The sequence below is a fragment of the Eutrema salsugineum genome, unplaced genomic scaffold (genome assembly GCF_000478725.1).
Source record: "Eutrema salsugineum unplaced genomic scaffold, Eutsalg1_0 scaffold_2, whole genome shotgun sequence".
Classification (NCBI taxonomy): Eukaryota; Viridiplantae; Streptophyta; class Magnoliopsida; order Brassicales; family Brassicaceae; genus Eutrema; species Eutrema salsugineum.
The window spans coordinates 18,371,108-18,390,762 of NW_006256829.1; the positions used below are offsets into that span (position 1 = coordinate 18,371,108).

Sequence of the window (19,655 nt, forward strand, 5' to 3'; positions counted from 1 at the left end):
ATATACAGTTAAACCTCTATAAATTAATAATGTCGAGACTGTAATATTTTATTAATTTATCAATATAAAAATCAGTCTAAAAACTAATTTGGGAATTAAAAAATATATTAATTTATCGAGATATTAATTTATCGAGTATTAATTTATATATGTTATACTGAGAAGACAATGACATAAAACAAAGACTTAAAGTACAATAAAATCAGTTAGGTTCTTCAATAGAAAGGTTACGACATATAAGCAGACAATATCATATAACAAAGACATAAGCTAATTCCAAGAAGATCCTAATAACTATGAGAAAATCAGTTAGGTTCTTCAAACAGAAAGACACATATACTTAGACAATAAGATATATAGGTTCTTACACACTTAAAGAGTCATATCTCTTCTATTTAAAGAGATATGAAATTGCAGTAAACACAACTAGAATCGCAAGAAACACAAAATCTGAACCTTGGGTGACAACTAACTCCTTCAACCTAGCAACTTCTCCTTGAATCTCTACTAAGAATTCCTTGACTTCTCCAATTCATTGCTGTTTCTGTCCATCGTCATTCCTATTATCTCTATACGAGCCTCCTATGCTTGGAGTTCAATTCTGTTAAGGCTTTGCATCCTTTCGCTGTGCTCTTCAAGTCTTATGCTTACGATAGTTAGCTAGTTGATCTTCAGTGGGATCATTCCACCATTTCCATATATGTTTTTTTTTCACTCTTCTACACATAAATTTGAATATTGAAGAATCAATTTTGATCTTACGTCCCCCCAAAAATATTGATAACTAAACTACTATATAAATTAGAACTTACCTCCCCAAACTCGTTGAACATGTGTAAAACTTTTTTCCTAAAGTCGCTGCAGCGATAGACTTTTCAAGTATGGGAGCACGACCACAGAAACACCGCACCATAATTCCAAAATCACCATCAGTTCGAGTACATCCATTGTCGAAACTAGCTCGGGAGGATGAACATTGGCTATAACTGATCGGCATTTTCATTATAACGAGCAAATCGAAATCACGCTAACAAACAACGAAATAAAGAGACTTACAAGAAGAACAAAATCAAAATCACTAGAACACAATCACATTAACTGGGAAAAAGATTCGTCGGATCTTCGATTTTGTGTTTATCCTCAATTTCGTTGAACGAACAAAACCCTAAATTGATTTATTTAAAGCAACCCAGATAAGTGTGTGTATTTAATACGCGGAACAACATGATTTTCTACTGTGAAACACCTTCCAATGCGTATCATTTTAATTTCTGTAACCGATATAACAAAAATTAATGCTGAAAGTTGTTTTGTATTTTGATTTCCAGAGCATCTTTATCCTTGAATTCTTTATGGAGTTTTTAACATTTTTAAACAAAATGGTGGGGTCTATTTGTTTTTCTCCACACTAATCACAAGACACGAAAACGAAGTGGTGGGACTCATTTGTTTTTCTTTTCACTTTTCACCCAATCAGAGAGTACCACATCATTAAGAACCCTTTAAGAGTGAGTTATTAAGAGCATCATTATTGCCGTTTCCTACCGTAATTTCTTAAGCAATTACTTAAAAATATTAAATCAAAAATAATGAAAAGCAGAGACATCGGCTCTTATTTGGGACTGAAAAGAACCGTTTCTTAGTGCTACATGTCATGTTTGCATTGGTTAAAAAAGGAGGAATGAAATCTTTTCTTTTTTCTCTTCTCATTCTCATCTTCATCGATCAAATTTTGATTCTACTTCGACGATTCTTCTCCTCAAACGAAGAACAAATCTCTTCTCCTCCGACAAACGTCCGTCGCATGCATGTCTCCTCCGGACATCTCCGCCGCTTGCACTGTATCCTTCCTCCGGACTCTTCACGGCGATTACTCTCGACTTCGATTCCTCTCCTCCTTCGTTCCCTCAAAGCCTCGGTGGATGCATCAGAGGATGAGGATCTCCGAGAAGATTTCTACGGTAAACGATGTCTAACCTAAGTAAGAGATTTAAGATCAGGTTCTTGAGTTTTTATTCATTTTGTATCTATTTTAAATATCCAAAAGCATTAAGAACCTCTTATGAGCTGAGGGATGGAAATGGTCTCACGTTGGGGTGTTGATCTGCATTTTTTGAGGTGATGGATTATTCAGAAAAAAACAAAGTTGCAGACCTATTTTCAAAGCTTTATTCTTCATAACGAAATTTTGAACTTAGGTCGCAACTAACAAAACCGTATTGAACTACAAACTTAATAATAATTTTATAACTACGAATTTGCAGGCCCATCTTCTCTTCGGGCCAACACATAAAAATCTCACAAATTTCTCTTTCTTCTTCCACGCTCTGACGCTCAGCTCCCTTCCCGAAATTCGATTTTCTTTAGGTTCTGAGATCAACACAGTGAATCACCGATTTCCTTCACTTTCGAGAGAGACAAATAGAGGTTAAGTGAAATGGTGAAGGTTCGAATGAACACGGCCGACGTGGCCGCAGAGGTCAAGTGCTTGAAGCGTTTAATCGGCATGAGATGCTCAAACGTCTATGATATATCTCCAAAGGTACAAATTCCTACAACAAGAAATCAGATGGAATCAACTCGTTGATTTGATTCGATTTCCATTAGGGTTTATCCAAACGATATACAGTTGTTTGATTTTTGCTCAAATTTGATTGCAGACGTATATGTTCAAGCTCTTGAATAGTAGTGGAATCACAGAGTCTGGAGAGAGTGAGAAGGTTTTGCTATTGATGGAAAGTGGTGTTCGTTTGCATACTACAGCTTATGTCCGGTAAAAAAAAAATTCTATTCATTCTATATTTTCGTTTTTGGGGGAAGTGGTAATGATTGATTTTCTGGGTTTCTTTGTAGGGATAAGAGCAACACTCCATCTGGATTTACCTTGAAGTTAAGAAAGCATATTCGGACAAGAAGGCTTGAGGATGTACGGCAGCTTGGTTACGATAGGGTAAATAGAAGTTGTGAATTTCTTGTATTTTTGTTTGTTTGTTATCACTGTGTTTCTTCGTTGAAGTTGCTATTTCTTTCGATGTTGGCACCAGATCATTGTCTTCCAGTTCGGGCTAGGTGCTAATGCACATTATGTTATATTGGAGTTGTATGCTCAAGGAAACATAATTCTTACAGATTCCGAGTATATGATCATGACTCTCCTCCGCTCACATAGGTAGTTTTTTTTTATTTGCTTTCATCAGGCTGTTTGATTTTGGTTGTGAAAATTGATTTTCTCAAGGCGACTGTGATCACCTTTTTCTTTGAGTGGGGCCTTTTGTAGTGAATTGTTTATTTCAATTCTTGCAGAGATGATAATAAGGGTTTTGCAATCATGTCTCGTCACCGTTACCCCATAGAGATATGTAGAGTCTTTGAGAGAACCACGGTTTCAAAGCTGCAGGAAGCACTTACGGCTTTCTCGCTTAAGGATCATGAAGCAAAAGACAATGAGTCAAAGGAGCAGAATGTTGGCAAGAAGGGTGGGAAGTCAATTGATTCTTCTACGGGTGCCAAACAATTTACCTTGAAGAATATCCTTGGTGACGCTTTGGGGTACGGGCCACAGCTCTCAGAGCACATAATTCTGGATGCTGGTCTAGTTCCAAGTACCAAAGTTTCGGAAGAAAAGAAGTTAGATGATAATGAGATTCAGTTGTTGGTTCAAGCAGTCATCGTATTTGAAGATTGGCTTGAAGATATTATATATGGTCAAAAAGTCCCTGAAGGTTATATTCTAATGCAGAAACAAATGTTGGTGAATGACACGTCTTCTCAAGGAAGTGGTGTTATAAAGGTCAATATTTAACTTAATGCTTCTCTTTTTTTTTTAATGAAAATGGATTTCATATATTTGTATATTCACATTTGCCTGGTTGTCTGCAGATGTATGATGAGTTCTGTTCAATCTTATTAAATCAATTCAAATCAAGAGTGTATGAGAAGTTTGAAACTTTTGATGCGGCTTTAGACGAGTTCTACAGCAAAATTGAGAGCCAAAGGTCTGAATATCAACAAAAGGCAAAAGAGGATTCTGCAAGTCAGAAACTCAATAAGATTCGCCAGGATCAGGTTTGTGGTAAATCCATTTCAATATATCGCTGTCAAATTTTCTCCATATTTAAATTTATCTTAATAATGTTTCTGTACTCATGTTGTAGGAAAACCGTGTTCAAATTCTGAAGAAAGAAGTCAACCGTTGTGTTACTATGGCTGAATTAATTGAGTACAACTTAGAAGACGTAGATGCTGCCATATTAGCTGTTCGTGTAGCACTTGCAAAGGGTATGGGCTGGGATGATCTAGCTCGCATGGTCAAGGAAGAAAAGAAATTAGGAAATCCTGTTGCTGGAGTCATCGACAAACTTAATCTAGAGAAGAATTGCATGACCTTGTTGCTGTGCAACAATCTCGACGAAATGGATGATGATGAGAAGACGCTCCCAGTGGAAAAGGTGTGATTTTTTCTACATTGAATTCAATGAGCTTATTTTCTTTCTTGTTCTCACATATGGGGGCTTATACGTGGTTTTCGTAGGTTGAGGTGGACTTATCACTTTCTGCGCATGGTAATGCTAGGCGCTGGTATGAAATGAAGAAGAAACAAGAAACCAAACAGGAGAAAACTGTTTCTGCTCATGAAAAGGCTTTTAAAGCAGCTGAGAAAAAGACACGCCACCAGCTCTCTCAGGTAAGCTTCCAACTTCATCGCCATTAATCTTGTTTATTGTTTTCTTTCTGACAGTCTGACTAATCATTTGCATTTTTCTGGCTAAAAAGGAAAAAATGGTTGCAACTATTTCACATATGAGAAAAGTCCACTGGTTTGAGAAATTCAATTGGTTTATTAGCAGTGAGAACTACTTGGTCATCAGTGGTCGTGATGCTCAGCAAAATGAGATGATAGTTAAACGTTACATGTCGAAAGGAGATCTGTAAGTTGCATTTATAGAGTTCTTTGGTTAGTGCTGGTAGTAAATCTTTGAATATTATCATAAGCTCCTCTTTACCACGCTTTCTTAGATATGTACATGCAGAGCTGCATGGAGCATCTAGTACTATCATAAAGAATCATAAACCGGAACAAAGTGTTCCGCCTCTCACTTTAAACCAAGCTGGATGTTTTACGGTAAGCGGTTTCACCCATCAGTTTTAGTTCATTGGAATTGTGTGACTATGGTGCATTGTCTTAATGGCAGACATTTGGTTGTAATTCGTCGATGCAGGTTTGTCATAGTCAGGCCTGGGATTCCAAAATTGTTACTAGTGCATGGTGGGTTTATCCTAATCAGGTCAGTAAAACAGCACCTACTGGAGAATACCTTACAGTTGGAAGTTTCATGATACGAGGTAAGAAGAACTTCCTTCCACCACATCCACTTATCATGGGTTTTGGACTGTTATTTCGTCTGGACGAGAGTTCCTTGGGAGCTCATTTGAATGAGAGAAGGGTAAGAGGTGAAGAGGAAGGAATGAATGATGTAGTAATGGAAACGCATGCTCCTGATGAGCATTCAGATACTGAGTCAGAGAACGAAGTCGAACATGAAGAGGTTTCTGCCGTAGGAAAAAATGAATCACCGGAATCAGATACAGCATTGAGGCAAGATGCTTCTTCTTTGGACATGAATTCATCTGGTATTGTTGAAGAAACATCAGCTACGTCTCAGCTTGAAGATCTTCTTGATAGAACCCTTGGTCTTGGTACTGCAACGGTGGCAGGCAAGAACCATACAGTAGAGACATCAAAGGACGAAACGGAAGAAAAAAAAGCAGTAGTAAGAGATAAGCCTTACATGTCAAAAGCTGAAAGAAGAAAGCTTAAGATGGGCCAAAGCGGTAACACTACTGCTGCTGATGGTAACACTGGGCAAGAAAAGCAGCAACGAAAGGAAAAAGATGTTTCTAGCAGTAACACAGCTGCCGATGGTAAGTCTGGGCAAGAAAAGCAGCAAAGAAAGGAAAAGGATGTTTCGTCTTCAAGCAAAGCCAACAAGAGCATACCTGATAACAAGTCAGCTGGGGAAAAAGTGAGCCGTGGGCAAAGGGGTAAACTTAAGAAAATGAAGGAGAAATATGCTAATCAAGACGAAGAAGAAAGAAAAATACGGATGGCGTTGTTGGCAGTAAGTACTTTCTAAATTACCCAGTTGCAATAAAGTCTGATCTTATCAGTATTAAATCTGGGAATAAGAATTCTCTTCCCTGTGCAGTCTTCTGGAAAGCCACAGAAGAATGATGTTGAATCACAAAATGCTAAGCCCGCAGTAACCGAAGAGAAGAAACCTTCTGAAGGTAAACTCTTTCGATCTTCACATCTTCCTGAAATTATTTCTTCACAGACATTTTCATTAGAGTGGCATTATATGATACTCTGATATTTTGTTGTGTGCAGAGACAGAAGATGCTGTGAAAATATGCTATCGGTGTAAGAAGGTTGGACATCTTGCTAGGGACTGTCATGCAAAAGAAACTTCTGAGATGGACAAAGTGGTAATGGAAGAAGATGATATTCACGAGGTTGGGGAAGAAGAGAAAGAAAAACTGATTGACGTCGATTACCTAACCGGTAACCCGTTGCCAACCGATATTCTTTTATATGCGGTCCCTGTGTGCGGCCCTTACAACGCTCTCCAGTCGTATAAATACAGAGTCAAAGCTATCCCAGGGAGCATGAAGAAAGGAAAGGGTAATACATAACAGGCCCATTTTCTTTCAAATTTCAAAATCCTAATATGTGCAAGTTGTTGTAAATGTTGTTGAAGTAGTGGATTCTGTTTGATGTTTGTTTTGTGTTTGGACAGCTGCAAAAACTGCAATGAATCTGTTCACACATATGACAGAGGCGACCGTAAGGGAGAAAGAGCTGATGAAGGCTTGTACGGATCCCGAGCTGATGGCTGCTCTCGTCGGGAATGTGAAGATCACAGCAGCAGGTTTGACACAGTTGAAGCAGAAACAGAAGAAGGGCAAAAAAAGCGGGAAACACCATAGCTAGGTGCCTAGGTTTTGAGGTAACTACTGCGATATCGTTTGCTAGTAGAAGCTAGTGAAAGCTTTTATTATATAGAAAGATATTGGCTTCAGATCTTTGGATGTTCACTTCTGCAAAACGGAAACATCACAAACCTTACGAAGAAAACTGCATCAAGTTACAGCATAAAAGAATCTCGGATTTTTTTAAAAAGTGTTAGGTTTCTAAGTATTTATGAATAAGGCATTGAGTTTTCTCTCTAGGACTTCATGGAAATTTGTCAAACTCCACCCTAATACAGAGCGATGTATAAGGCTGGATGTAAATAGAGTATTGGTGGAAATTGCAAAAGCCATTAACAGATAAAATATGCTTTAAGAATACGAAAGGAGAAAACGTTAGTGTCATAGTGAGCGTACCTATGGCTTCCTTCGTATGTGTTTAGATGTTAGCAACTTACCATCAATATATTCTTGTGATTACGAACCTGAGGGTTTGTGAAGATTGTCATGTGTTTAGATGGTTAACAACTTAGCATCTATAGAATCCATAAAGGCAAAAAAAAAAAAAAAAAAAAAATCCGACAACAATCTCGAGTAAGCCAAATCCCACGGCATGAAAATTACTCATGCTCCTATTTTCTTGCTTCTAAACCTTCCTCACGGGACTAGTGCACCAGCCACAGGACTGCGACGACAAGTCACAATATTTTATGAGCTATTGAACTTTTACTTTTTTTTTTTTGTGTCATCTTAAATTTTTTATTCATAACTGAAACAGATACAAAGACTTAGATGATTTAGACACGCCAACGGAGATAAAAAAACCTTTTCAGAAACATAAGCTGGTAGAATAAACATATTCCCCAGAACCAAACGCCGGCAGATTATGAAGTTGTTTGGCGTATACTGTGGGGATTATAGAACTGATTTTACAGTTTTAAAAGTTTTTTTTGGCTATATAGACTTTTTTTTTATTTTAAAGTCCTAAGTCAAACTTTTTTCTTTTTAGTCATAGATTCTAAAAGCTACAGTAAAACCTCTAATATTTTATTAATTTATCGTGATATTAATTTATTTATAAATCAACAATTATTAATTTATAAAGGAAAATTGTTTTCCATCCATCTACTTTTTTAATTTTTTTTCAAATAATATTATTTTTAAGAATCTAAACTCATATGTTTATAAATGACATGCACACACTTAAAATTATGACTACTAATCATAGCAATCGCAATAGAATAGTTGTTTCTATTTTGTTAATTGTGGACTGAATTATCTATGTAAGAATATAATTGTTCATTAGTAAAAAATTTATAAAAAGTTATGATTACTATCCTTAATGTTAGTGCTGAAATTAAGAACAATACCATAATATATTGGAGTAAAAAAATCAATTACTGATGCAACCATGATAAAACCAATCACATCTTTGGTCTATCAACAAATGATCCAATTTAAATCAAGCCCAGAATCTCAAGAAGTTTCTAGAAGAAAATCATATCATGGATATATCAAGAAGTTGTCTAGATACAAAGAATTAATCTCCATTAAAATTTGATGGCCAAATTGGTGGAAGAAGACTATATGTTTAATTTAGCTGATTTTTCTCATCTTTTTTACTGTGCATAATTTTCTCTTGTAATTCATTTCTTTGACCTTGAAGGTCTTGTAAATGAGCCTATAAAAGCTCATCACTTATCATTGTAAAATGTATATACAGATTTTTGGAAAAATAGAAAGAAAGAGTTTTCTCTCTGAAGCTTAGGCTTTGTTTTTGTTTATTTAAGTTAGGTGAGATTCCTTTACTTAGTAAACATTAAATCTATGTCTCTTGTGTGAGATTCCTTGAGACTAGGTTTGTGAACTCATCACAAGGGCTTTCACACCCTTGAGTGGCGTTCTTCGATCCACCATCATTGTTCTATCAATCCGCTGCTTGAAGATCTGTTTATCCGAAGTCATATAAGCCATTGACAGCTCTGTGCTTGTATCATTTTGGTATCAGAGCTAAGAGCATCTCCAAGAGATACCTTATAACTTCAAATATAAGGTTTCATGTCCTCCAAGAGATACCTTAAAACCTCAAATTTTGAGGTATTGAACAGTGACACCTTATATTTGAGGTATCACTGTTCAATACCTCAAGTTTAAGGTGTCATCTTTTTTATTTGCATTTCAGTCCTTTCAGTTATATGCTTTAAAATTAATCATAATAACTTTTGTTTTTATTATTTCAACTCTCCTAATTTAATATCTTATTAATATTTTATTTTTATTTTTAGAAATAAATTATATATATACATATAAAATTTTAAAAGATAATTTAAAATAAAAATAATAATGACAAATAGTAATATAATACATAACATTAAAAAATAAATACATAACAACAATATTATATAAAGCAAATTTCATATAAATTAAAATAACACAAAAATAAACTTACATGAACATATAAATTTTGTTTGTAATTTATGATTTAGTTTGTGTATTTTATTATCATTAATATGTACTATTATATTTAAGTTGTATTAATTAATATTGCCTATAATATTTTTAAGATGTATTTTTATAGTAATTTATCAAAGTTTTATGATATTAGTTAATTAATTATAAATAGTAAGGACTAAAGTGTAAAGTATAATATTTTTAAGATATCATTTTAAGGTTTATCATTAGAGAGCATCACCTTCAAACCTCAAATATAAGGTTTTTCACACCTTAAAAATACAGTGTCTCTTGGAGATGCTCTAAAAGCTCCTATCCATCAGGTTGTATCCATCCAATCTGATTTATCTATCAATCAGAGGTTTAAAGATTTGTTCATCTGAATCATATAAGCCCTTGACAGCTTGGTGCTTGTATCATTTTTGGTGTTCTTCCAACCTCTATTATTTTTATTTTCTTTTGTTTTATTAAAAAAAAAAACTAAATCCACAAAATTGTTTTGTTTTGTTTTCTGAATATTTTTTTTCATTTGAAAATTTTTAAAAAAGAGAAATTTGCAGTTTATTTATTTATTTTGTTTCAAAAAAAATCATAAAAATTCCAAAAGAAATTGTTTTCACTTTGTTTCGTTTTTCTAAATTCAAAAAAAACAAAAGTAATTTTTTCAACTATTTTTAAATTATCCTAAAAAAAACAAAAAGTTTCTGTTATTTTTAAATTATTTTCATCCTTCAAAAAAAAAGTTTTGTTATAATTATTTCACTCTGTTTTCTTAATTCCAAAAAAAAATGTCAAAACCAAGGCTACAACATCACCAAGTTGAAACGGTTTTGAGGACAAAACATTTTGAAGAAGGAGAGAATGATGCAACCATGATAAAACCAATCACATCTTTGGTCTATCAACAAATGATCCAATTTAAATCAAGCCCAGAATCTCAAGAAGTTTCTAGAAGAAAATCATATCATGGATATATCAAGAAGTTGTCTAGATACAAAGAATTAATCTCCATTAAAATTTGATGGCCAAATTGGTGGAAGAAGACTATATGTTTAATTTAGCTGATTTTTCTCATCTTTTTTATTGTGCATAATTTTCTCTTGTAATTCATTTCTTTGACCTTGAAGGTCTTGTAAATGAGCTTATAAAAGCTCATCACTTGTCATTGTAAAAATATATATACAGATTTTTGGAAAAATAGAAAGAAAGAGCTTTCTCTCTAAAGCTTAGGCTTTGTTTTTGTTTATCTAAGTTATGTGAGATTCCTTTACTTAGTAAACATTAAATCTATGTCTCTTGTGTGAGATTCTTTGAGACTAGGTTTGTGAACTCATCAAAAGGGCTTTCACACCTTTGAGTGGCGTTCTTCGATCCACCATCATTGTTCTATCAATCCGCTGCTTGAAGATCTGTTTATCCGAAGTCATATAAGCCATTGACAGCTCTGTGCTTGTATCAATTACCAAATCTAAGTTTTTTTTCACAAATTTTGAATAAAAATAAAGAAAAATAACATTAAAAGCTATTAATGTAAATTACTAAAGAGATGTTTTTAATAAAATTTCAAACTTATAAATAAAAAAACAACACATTAATCAAATTTTAGTATATTATATCTTATTTATACAATTAATAATTTATAGTTATGTTGGGACCATATATTTACATAGGAATTTCTAAATAAATTATTATCTTATTATCTTATAAAATTTGATAAATTTTTACACTGGTCTGATTCGGGACCAGAAAAATTTACAAATTTATAGTGATTATTAATTTATCGAATATTAATTTATAGAAGTTTACTGTACGTAAGACAAGGTTTTACACAAAAAATATTTATAAAATAATACATTTAATTTCTTTTTCTATTTCTTCTTCCCCAGAATCATTCAAAAAGATTTTATACATTTATATATAAGTAATTATAAATTTTATTTTTTTCAGTTTTTTAGACCCATTTTTCTAAAAAAAATTTCAATTATGTTATATTTTTTTAATTATTTTTGTATTGATTACATATGCTAATATAAGTATTTTAAAAAAAATTATTAATGTTATCAACAAGATTTAAATCTGGTAGAAATTATATGTTTGACTAATAAAAAATTATTTGTAATTTAAAACATAACTGTTAATTTCTACAGTTTTTACAGTAAAAGTTTTTAAAGCCAAAAATCTACAGTAAAAGTTAAAATAAAAGTGATTATCAAGCAAACTATGAATATTTTAGGGAGTTATAACATAAACATAAGATAAACTAAAGCAAGTAAGAGTAATCGGAAACAAAACATAATCAGAATAACAAAACACTTCTAGAAAGAGAAGCTTCTGCAAATAGAAGGATTAAATGGAGCAGAACATCCAACAGCCGAATTATTGAAGTTGAAACTCTTGCAGAACTCATTACATTGCTCCGACGAGATTTGCAGCCACAAGTTAGAAATCCAAACAGCAGATCAACTAAGGAACTTTTACTTCAACCAAAGTTTTCGAACCGAACCAAAGTTTTCAGTTTTTGGTTTTGTCTTGATTGGTTACGTAAGTTAACTGATCGGCACAATTATAAAATAAATTACATTTCTATTTAGTTTGTTCATCTGAGCTGATCACTAACTGCTGTTTTTTCTAATTATTTCTATCCGACATATACGAATTATACATAGTTATATCAAAATATATTCAAACTATATTCACAATTCGAAACCGAAGAATCAAACTAATCGAATTGATCCGAATTCATACGATTTTGACAGAATTTATCCCTAAAAATAACAAAATTTCGGTTCAGTTCATTAGAAATATTGTCAAAACCCAAACTACCTGATATCCAAACTGAGCAAAATCATAGTTTAAGTCGGTTACTATTGGTAGAACTTTCCCAAATCAAACTACACGAACCAAAAAAAAAAATCAAAAAAGAACTCGCGTACATATTATGGTTCCTTATCAAGAAATTCCATAAATAGAAAGAAAAAAATCTAACAATCTCAAAATTAAGCCAAATAAATCCCACGGCATGGAAATCTCCTGCTTCCTATTTTCTTGCTTTTTATACCTTTTTGTCCTTTTCTCATTTTTTTTTTCCATTGTAGAGAACTCAGAAAATTCCTGATCCCGAATTTCAATTTGATCAACCTCTTTTCTTCTTCTTCTTCTTCCTCTTTCTTCTTCATCAAAACATTTTTATATTAATCTCAACATCTCCTAAAATCTTTAATTTATCCGAAGAAGGAAGAGGCTAGAGAATCACTTAATTTCCTATTAATCGGGGGTTTCAATTTGCATTCGATCCTTTATTTTTTCAAAAAAAAACTTCTAATTTTAATCTTACAAAACCTAAAAAATCCTGCAAGTTTTGGCGGCAAAATGTCGATCGGAGAGAGATCGCCGACGAGTAAAGTGAAGTTCATGTGCAGTTTTGGCGGCAAAATCCTCCCAAGACCTTCCGATGGCGTTCTTAAATACGTTGGTGGCGAGACTCGCGTCATCGCCGTATCTCCTGACATCTCCTTCTCCGGTAAAAACTAACCTAAACTCTTCTTCGTCAAACTGATGTAAATCTTGTTCTTCTTTCTTTTTCATCATCAAACTTTTTGGTTTGTCAAATTCTCAGAACTCATGAAGAAACTAACGGAAATCACAGAGAACAACAACATCCTCAAATACCAAATCATCCCAGAAGATCTCGACGCGTTAGTCTCCGTAAAGTCCGACGAAGATCTGAAACACATGATGGAAGAATACAACCGTCACGAGACTCCGAAACTCAGAACGTTCTTGTTCCCAGCAAACCCAATGGTTCTCGAGAATCAATTAGGTCCAATCGAGCCACAAACGATTGAGCAACGATACATCGAAGCAATCAATGGCATTCTCCGTACACCCACAATAAAAAGTCCTATTCTTCCTCATCTTCGCGCTCCGATCAATACACGACCTTCTTTCACCGTCTCTGCTTGCTCATCTCCCAAATCAGAATCATCACCAGATGGATGCAGTCACGAGCAACAGCCTGAGATTGGTAGCTACCAATTGAGCCGGCTTTATCCAATGCATAAAGTACAGAGCAGTCCAAACATTTCACAACAGTTGCAGCAGCCACAAAACTATCACTACCATAATGGTTACTTTCAGCAACCTAACTACTTGACTTGTAGGCTTCGACCACCACCACCAACACCATTAGATCTCCCTAGAGGGACAGGATGGGATCCACCGGGTCAGGCGCATAACTCTGGTGGTGGTAATGGAAAGTGCGGGTGCAATGAGGAACGTAGGTACTGGGGAAGAGCAAGTAGTGTTCCTCAAAGTCCTAGGAATCACGGACTTCGTCTCTGATATTGATGCGTAACATTTTGGAGCCATTTGTGTGTATATATTCGGTCTTGTGTTTTGTACAGTTTCAACTCTGTAGGTATCGAAACATGGCTCATGATTTGCTGAAGGAGAATGAATGAATGTCTATTACTTTATGAAAGCAGCAAGAGGTTTGGTTTATTGTACATGTTTTGTAAATCTGAGGAGAAGTTTTGCTCCAGAACATGACTTCACTTATGTGTTTGAAGACAAGATTTGACTCTTACCATTTCATTTACTGCCCATGAATCACATTTTCAATCCTACAAAATCATGGATAAACCCCATGAATAATAGTTGTGTGATTCCTATTTGTATTATTTAGTCGAGCGTCGTTGATATCAGCATTTTGTCTCCTCTTTTGGTTGAGTATGATTAGTTAAAAGAGGCAGCTTCGCCTCTCCCTGGTTGGGTTGGTTGTATGGAGACTGACCAATCTGAATCACTTCTTGGCTAAGAGCTGCCAGTGTCATCTTTGATTTCTAGAGTTGATCCGCTTCCCATCTTCTCCTTCAGCTTTTGGAGTTTAGCGTCAACATTTTCTCTCTCTGTTAATGTATGTAATATCTTAACCACCTTGGAGGAGCAAAAGCTTTCAGAACAGTGGAAGGGAAGACGTCATGTTTAGTTCTCTGTTGTATCTTGTGGATCAGTGCTTGATTGGGTTAAAGAAAATGATGTGGATGTTGCTCAGGTCTAGAGAAAGAAAGTTTCTTTAGAAAACGACGGGCTAACTCAACTCTCAAGAAATTCCAGTAAGCATGACATTGCTCTGTTTCTTTTTTCACCTTGATGTCTAGTGAAGTAAGTTACGGATCTCTACAACAAATCTCAAAGATTGTTAGGGTTCTTGACTATAAAACCTACTTCGAAATTAAGAAAGACAGTTCCAGTACTTGAATTTAGTAAAAGAGCCAACTTAAACTCAATGGTCACCTTTAGGGTCTCTGCAGGACTACCATATATTGGCTGAGTAATTAGGATGATGCTAGAAAGAGAAGGGGGCATTATTCTCCATTTACTTAAGTCTAATGTTTAGAGTACATGTTTTGTTTAAGAGAGGGATACAAATTTAAGTTGTTTCAGTCGATGCTTATTTAGTATAGTGTGTTTGGCTAATGATCCATGGTTTATTTTTTGTTGTTGTTTTGTAGTCTCTTCCTTCAGGATCTCTGCATTAATAGTAGAGATCCGGTTTCAAATTTCTGGCTGCTTTGAATAGTGAATTTATTGTTCTTTTATTTCTTCAGGTACATCACTTGCTCTCTTTTGGATTAATTTGTTTGTGTGATTATCATCCTCAATCTCCATATATAGATTGGTATTATACGAAGTAGGCTAGTTCGATTAATTCATGGTTATAATAGGTCTTAGAAACAAACATAATCTCACAATGGTCATTTGAATTGTCTTCAAGATCCTATAAGTACTATTCGTCTTTTTTGGTCAGAAATACAAGTACTACTTTGTTGCAATTATAAGTGTGATAATTGTTGGCTATTTGCTTGATTTTGAAGGCTGTTGGATCTTTGAACGAATCAGCTATCCAGCTATTAATTAACAAGAAAGCAATGAGGTAAATCTAAAAATTAATGTAATTAGAAAAAAACAATCTCGTTAGATAATTTATACACTTTGTCTTCTTATAACACTTTTGCAGGACTCGTTTGGCCTCAGAGTTGGGGAAATTGGCAAGATTATAGTATTGTGGTGCCACATCTAGTAGCCATTCACCGCAGATATATGTAACAGTTTGGATGAAAATAAGGCTCTTTAAAACATATTCATTGTAAATTACCCACTCTGGTTTGTGATCCAAGCAGTTGGAAGGATCCAAGTGAACCAATAAGTTGTTATCTTTAACAGTTGCATAGTGGCCAGTGCGTTCTAGGTGAGCCACTTGCATGAAATAACCAGCAAGCAAGGACTTTCTTATGTTTATATAGTAGTCACAGCTGTTGAACTCAGTACTGCACAACTTCATCTGAAACCTCATCATGATCCGGACCAGCTGCTGTCTAACACTAACAGCAGATTTCATTTCCCTGTAGTTGATGAAGTTTGTGTAGCACCAATCAGGGTCTTGGTTGTTTTCCAGAAAAACATGGAACACATTCAAGAGTGTGATGTGATCTCCGTCAATGTGAGCAAACCTATATTTGGCTTCATCTGTTGCTGCTTTTTCAGTTTCTCCTATTGGTTTGATAAAACAATTTGGCACTGATAGCATCGCGTAAATGGAAAGAATCTCGTTGTAGCAGTTGAATTCAGGACTGGCTATGAGCATCTTTGCCATCTGTGGCTCCAAAGGGAACTCACTCATTATCTCCCCTGTCTTTGTCAAGTTACCTTCATCATCCACTGCTCCCAAATGAAACAAATCTTCCAAGGCCTGAATGAGGGTATCAGGAGGAGGAGGATCCAAAAAATCAAACCATTACAAATCATTCACACCAAGTTTTTTCAAGGTCAGAACCGTCTTTGCAAGGTTTGATCTAAATATCTCAGGAGACGTCTGACATTGCATATCTTTGTTAAACTTTCCTCTGTGTAAAGCCTGAAACATTTTCCAGGCTGTGTTCTACCGGCACAACCTGCTCTCTGGTCAGCACTTGCCTTTGATATTGGGGACACTAACAAGGACTCGACACGAGTTCGTGGGTGGTACATCTTTTGCTTGGAGAAACCAGGATCAATTACATCAATGACCCCGTCGATGGTTAAAGAAGTCTTTGCAATATCTGTGGAGATAAAAATCTTCCTAACATGATCTGGAGAAGGATCGAATAGCTTCTGTTGCAGAGCAGGAGGGAGAGTGGAATACAATGGCACAACTTTGACTTCCTCACCTAGTTCACCGGCGATTCTGCTGCAAGAATCTTCAATCTCATTTCCCCAGTTAAGAAAACAAGAACATCACCAGGTGGCTCACGCTTGTGAATCTTGATAATAGTGCTTATAGCAGCCTCAACATACTCCATCTCAGGTTCTAGAGTATACCAGAATTCCACTGGATGAAGCCTAGCCGGAACTTTAAGCAGAGGCGCACCGCTAAAATACTCTTGAAACTTGTCGGTCTCTGGGGTTGCACTCATCACAATCAACTTCAGATCAGGTCTTTTGATCACGACTTGTTTAAGAAGACCAAAGAGCAAATCCGTGGCTAGACTTCTTTCATGCGCCTCGTCTAGAACAATCGCTTTGTGTCTCTCCAAGAGCAGATCCACCATTGCTTCTCTTAGAAGCATACTATCGGTAAGGTACTTAAGCACGGTTCAGGAGCTGCTGCAATCCTCAAAACTGACGGTGTAGCCGACTTCTTCCCCAATCCAACACGACGGGACACAGACATTGCTGCTATGAGGTTGCGTGCACCCAACCAATTCCTCCCCCAATGATTAGGGTTAGGGTTTTCGTTGGCAATTGCTTGTAAAACAAACTGAAACAGTATAAAATAATTTCTTACATAAAAAAGTCAAAATAATATTAACAAGTCAAAATAATATTACATTCACAAAATACTGAAACAGTATAAAATAATTTTTTACATAAAAACAAATTTCGTACAAGCAGAGCACAAGAAAGTAATATAGTAGTGATGACGATAGATTCGAGGAGGGGCTAGTGGAGATAATCAAGAGTATGATCTATAATTTAGAATATATATTTAAAATATTTGGTGATAATATTGACATTAAAATTTTGGATGCTTATGAAATTATAAGAGTAAAATTGGTTTTAGATTTATTCAAACTCTTAAGTAAAAGCATTTGTGAAAATCTAATCTATCAAACATGAGTAACACAAAGACATTAATCGTTTATTAGTTTGAACATTTAATCAAGTAACACTGAATATCCAACTCCTTTAGTATAGATCTTAATAAAGACATTAAAACACTGCTTTTCGCCTCCAATAAAATTTGGGCACGCGGTTATGGTCTTTAGTTTTTACTTTTCAAAAAATGCTAAGAGTATCTCCAATGATAAGTGTTGGGATAAATTCAATTATTCATACGTTGATGAATCACATGCTTGCATGTGCTGTTTATGATTTTTTTGCAGATACGGTATCTCTGGGTTAAATTAGGATAAGTATTGGGCCTCCAGTCCAATACGACCTAAGCTTATAGCACCGGGCATCGAGTCCATTTAAATTTGAGATATCATGTATGATAGGCCACCTATCCCGAACTCCTCGTGTCTGACAGTGCAGGCCACACTGTTAGAAACAAGGAAGTCGGAAACTGAATGGTCAGGAGGAGAAAAAGCCAAGTCGGAAACTGAATGGTCAAGAGGAGGAAAAGCCATATTCTCTATGTCTTAGACCTAAGCTCGGTGATCCGGAAGGGTCCGGATATAAAGAAGTGTGATCCACACAGGTACTCGGAGAGTGAAGTCATCCATTCTCGGCAGCCTGGTCCCGGTATCGAGGAAACTGGACCAGATATGGATAGACCTTTTAGGCAGGAATACTATTTAAATTTCCCTTCATTCGAAAAGAAATATTCTTAGTTTGATTTAGTTACCCATACCCTTACACCATCGCAAGATTCGAACATAGTCAAGTCGGATCGTGGGCTGACCCACCCGACCCACTATCCGTGGATCGGTCCGGTATACTAATCCGGGTCAGGTTATCTCTGTGAATACGTTGCCTTTCCCATGGGAAGAAGGTTCACATCTTTAGCCATCTTAAGTCTCACGAGATCTCTCTAGATACTTGTGGTTCTTAAGTCCAGGCACTCGATACTTTTCCGACCACATTTCCGGTCATTCCGCTTCATTTCCCCTCTATGGCGGATCCTAAACCATGGAGATTCTTCACCCAAAAACTCTTCTTTTCTTCTATTTCCACCGCAAAAAGCTTATTTTCATTCAAAGACCCGAGTAGATCCTACCTCTCTCAAGGGCTCTCAGCCCAATTTCCCTCTATTCGTTTTCCGACTTCTTTCTGCTCTCCGATTAGCCACTTGGTGGTCTTTTTAGCTGTTTTATGACTTTTGCGTCGGAGAGCCATCGGAAAACACACCCCATCGTGTTTTCCAAGGCCTTGAAGTTTTCTTTGTTTTGCAGGAAACTTGCCCTTACTCGAAAACCAAAAATCCCCTAAACATGGAGGCCCCATACCTTTAAAGAGGAGGCAAATAACAGAAGACATGGACTACGAGGCAACTCAAAGATGAAAAATGAGCGCGACGTTGGTGAAAAGGAGAGTAGAGCGAGCTTTGTCATTTATAGCAAAAAAAGGAAAGGAGACGTCATCAGGTCAAGAAAAACGAAGCGTCAGAGACACAGAGGAAGGATGATGACCAATCGGACAGAAGAAAGGACGATTGAAGGACGTGACCAGTAAGAAGTAGAGTCAGGAGAGCGGAAAGCCCCAGCGCGCACGTGAAATCGACGACAAGAAATTAAGGGCAAAAAAGGAACTACGGAAAGATGTTTCCCATAGTTCCAGCCTGAAGGGGGGGGAAAGAAGAAGAAATAATTTTCCACAAATGGAAAAAACCCATAAAGGATCCAAACCCCGAGGAAAAGAGAAATTGTCGGAGGGATAAAGATGAAGAAAACGAGACCGAGATAGGAGAGAAGGACCCAAAACCAAGGAGAAGACGTTGAACTCCCCCCAGCGAAGGAGAAGCATAATGAGAAAAAAAATTACGGGGAAGAATTAATCAGAGGAATAAAAGAAGAAGTTTTCCCATTCGATTGTCTCGCCACTAAATGTGCTTCTCCGACTCTTCTGAAGAAAACTTGCTACGACATTCAGGGTGTTTACCCCGACGAGGCAAATGTAGTGGAGGGGTAGGCTTCCTGTTGATGCCATGTCCCCGGAATGATACCCTTTAATCAGACCACCTTGGGGCATGCTAC

The 19,655-nt window shown here is 35.9% G+C and overlaps 2 protein-coding genes and 1 pseudogene across 2 annotated transcripts; 2 read left to right on the plus strand and 1 right to left on the minus strand.

The window, feature by feature from the left end:
• The first annotated feature begins 2,309 nt into the window (after positions 1-2,309).
• Positions 2,310-7,350, plus strand: LOC18018295 (nuclear export mediator factor Nemf). Its single transcript, XM_006402145.2, has 14 exons — positions 2,310-2,542; positions 2,661-2,773; positions 2,854-2,950; positions 3,045-3,169; positions 3,304-3,790; positions 3,880-4,065; positions 4,155-4,448; positions 4,532-4,684; positions 4,774-4,928; positions 5,017-5,122; positions 5,220-6,119; positions 6,207-6,288; positions 6,389-6,682; positions 6,798-7,350. The coding sequence occupies exons 1-14, from the start codon at positions 2,438-2,440 to the stop codon at positions 6,989-6,991; spliced, it is 3,291 nt and encodes a 1,096-aa protein (XP_006402208.1). The 5' UTR covers positions 2,310-2,437; the 3' UTR covers positions 6,992-7,350.
• Positions 7,351-12,552: 5,202 nt separating this feature from the next.
• Positions 12,553-13,982, plus strand: LOC18018296. Its single transcript, XM_006402146.2, has 2 exons — positions 12,553-12,940; positions 13,037-13,982. The coding sequence occupies exons 1-2, from the start codon at positions 12,790-12,792 to the stop codon at positions 13,759-13,761; spliced, it is 876 nt and encodes a 291-aa protein (XP_006402209.1). The 5' UTR covers positions 12,553-12,789; the 3' UTR covers positions 13,762-13,982.
• LOC18017935 lies at positions 12,554-18,089 on the minus strand (annotated as a pseudogene).
• Positions 18,090-19,655: the final 1,566 nt, after the last annotated feature.

Excerpts from the sequence above, each read along its gene's own strand:
- LOC18018296 (XM_006402146.2), top strand. The coding sequence starts at position 12,790 with ATGTCGATCGGAGAGAGATCGCCGACGAGTAAAGTGAAGTTCATGTGC. Across the intron at positions 12,941-13,036 it reads TCCTGACATCTCCTTCTCCG|AACTCATGAAGAAACTAACG; the intron begins GTAAAAACTAAC and ends TCAAATTCTCAG.
- LOC18018295 (XM_006402145.2), top strand. The coding sequence starts at position 2,438 with ATGGTGAAGGTTCGAATGAACACGGCCGACGTGGCCGCAGAGGTCAAG. Across the intron at positions 5,123-5,219 it reads ACCAAGCTGGATGTTTTACG|GTTTGTCATAGTCAGGCCTG; the intron begins GTAAGCGGTTTC and ends TCGTCGATGCAG. Across the intron at positions 6,289-6,388 it reads AGAGAAGAAACCTTCTGAAG|AGACAGAAGATGCTGTGAAA; the intron begins GTAAACTCTTTC and ends TGTTGTGTGCAG.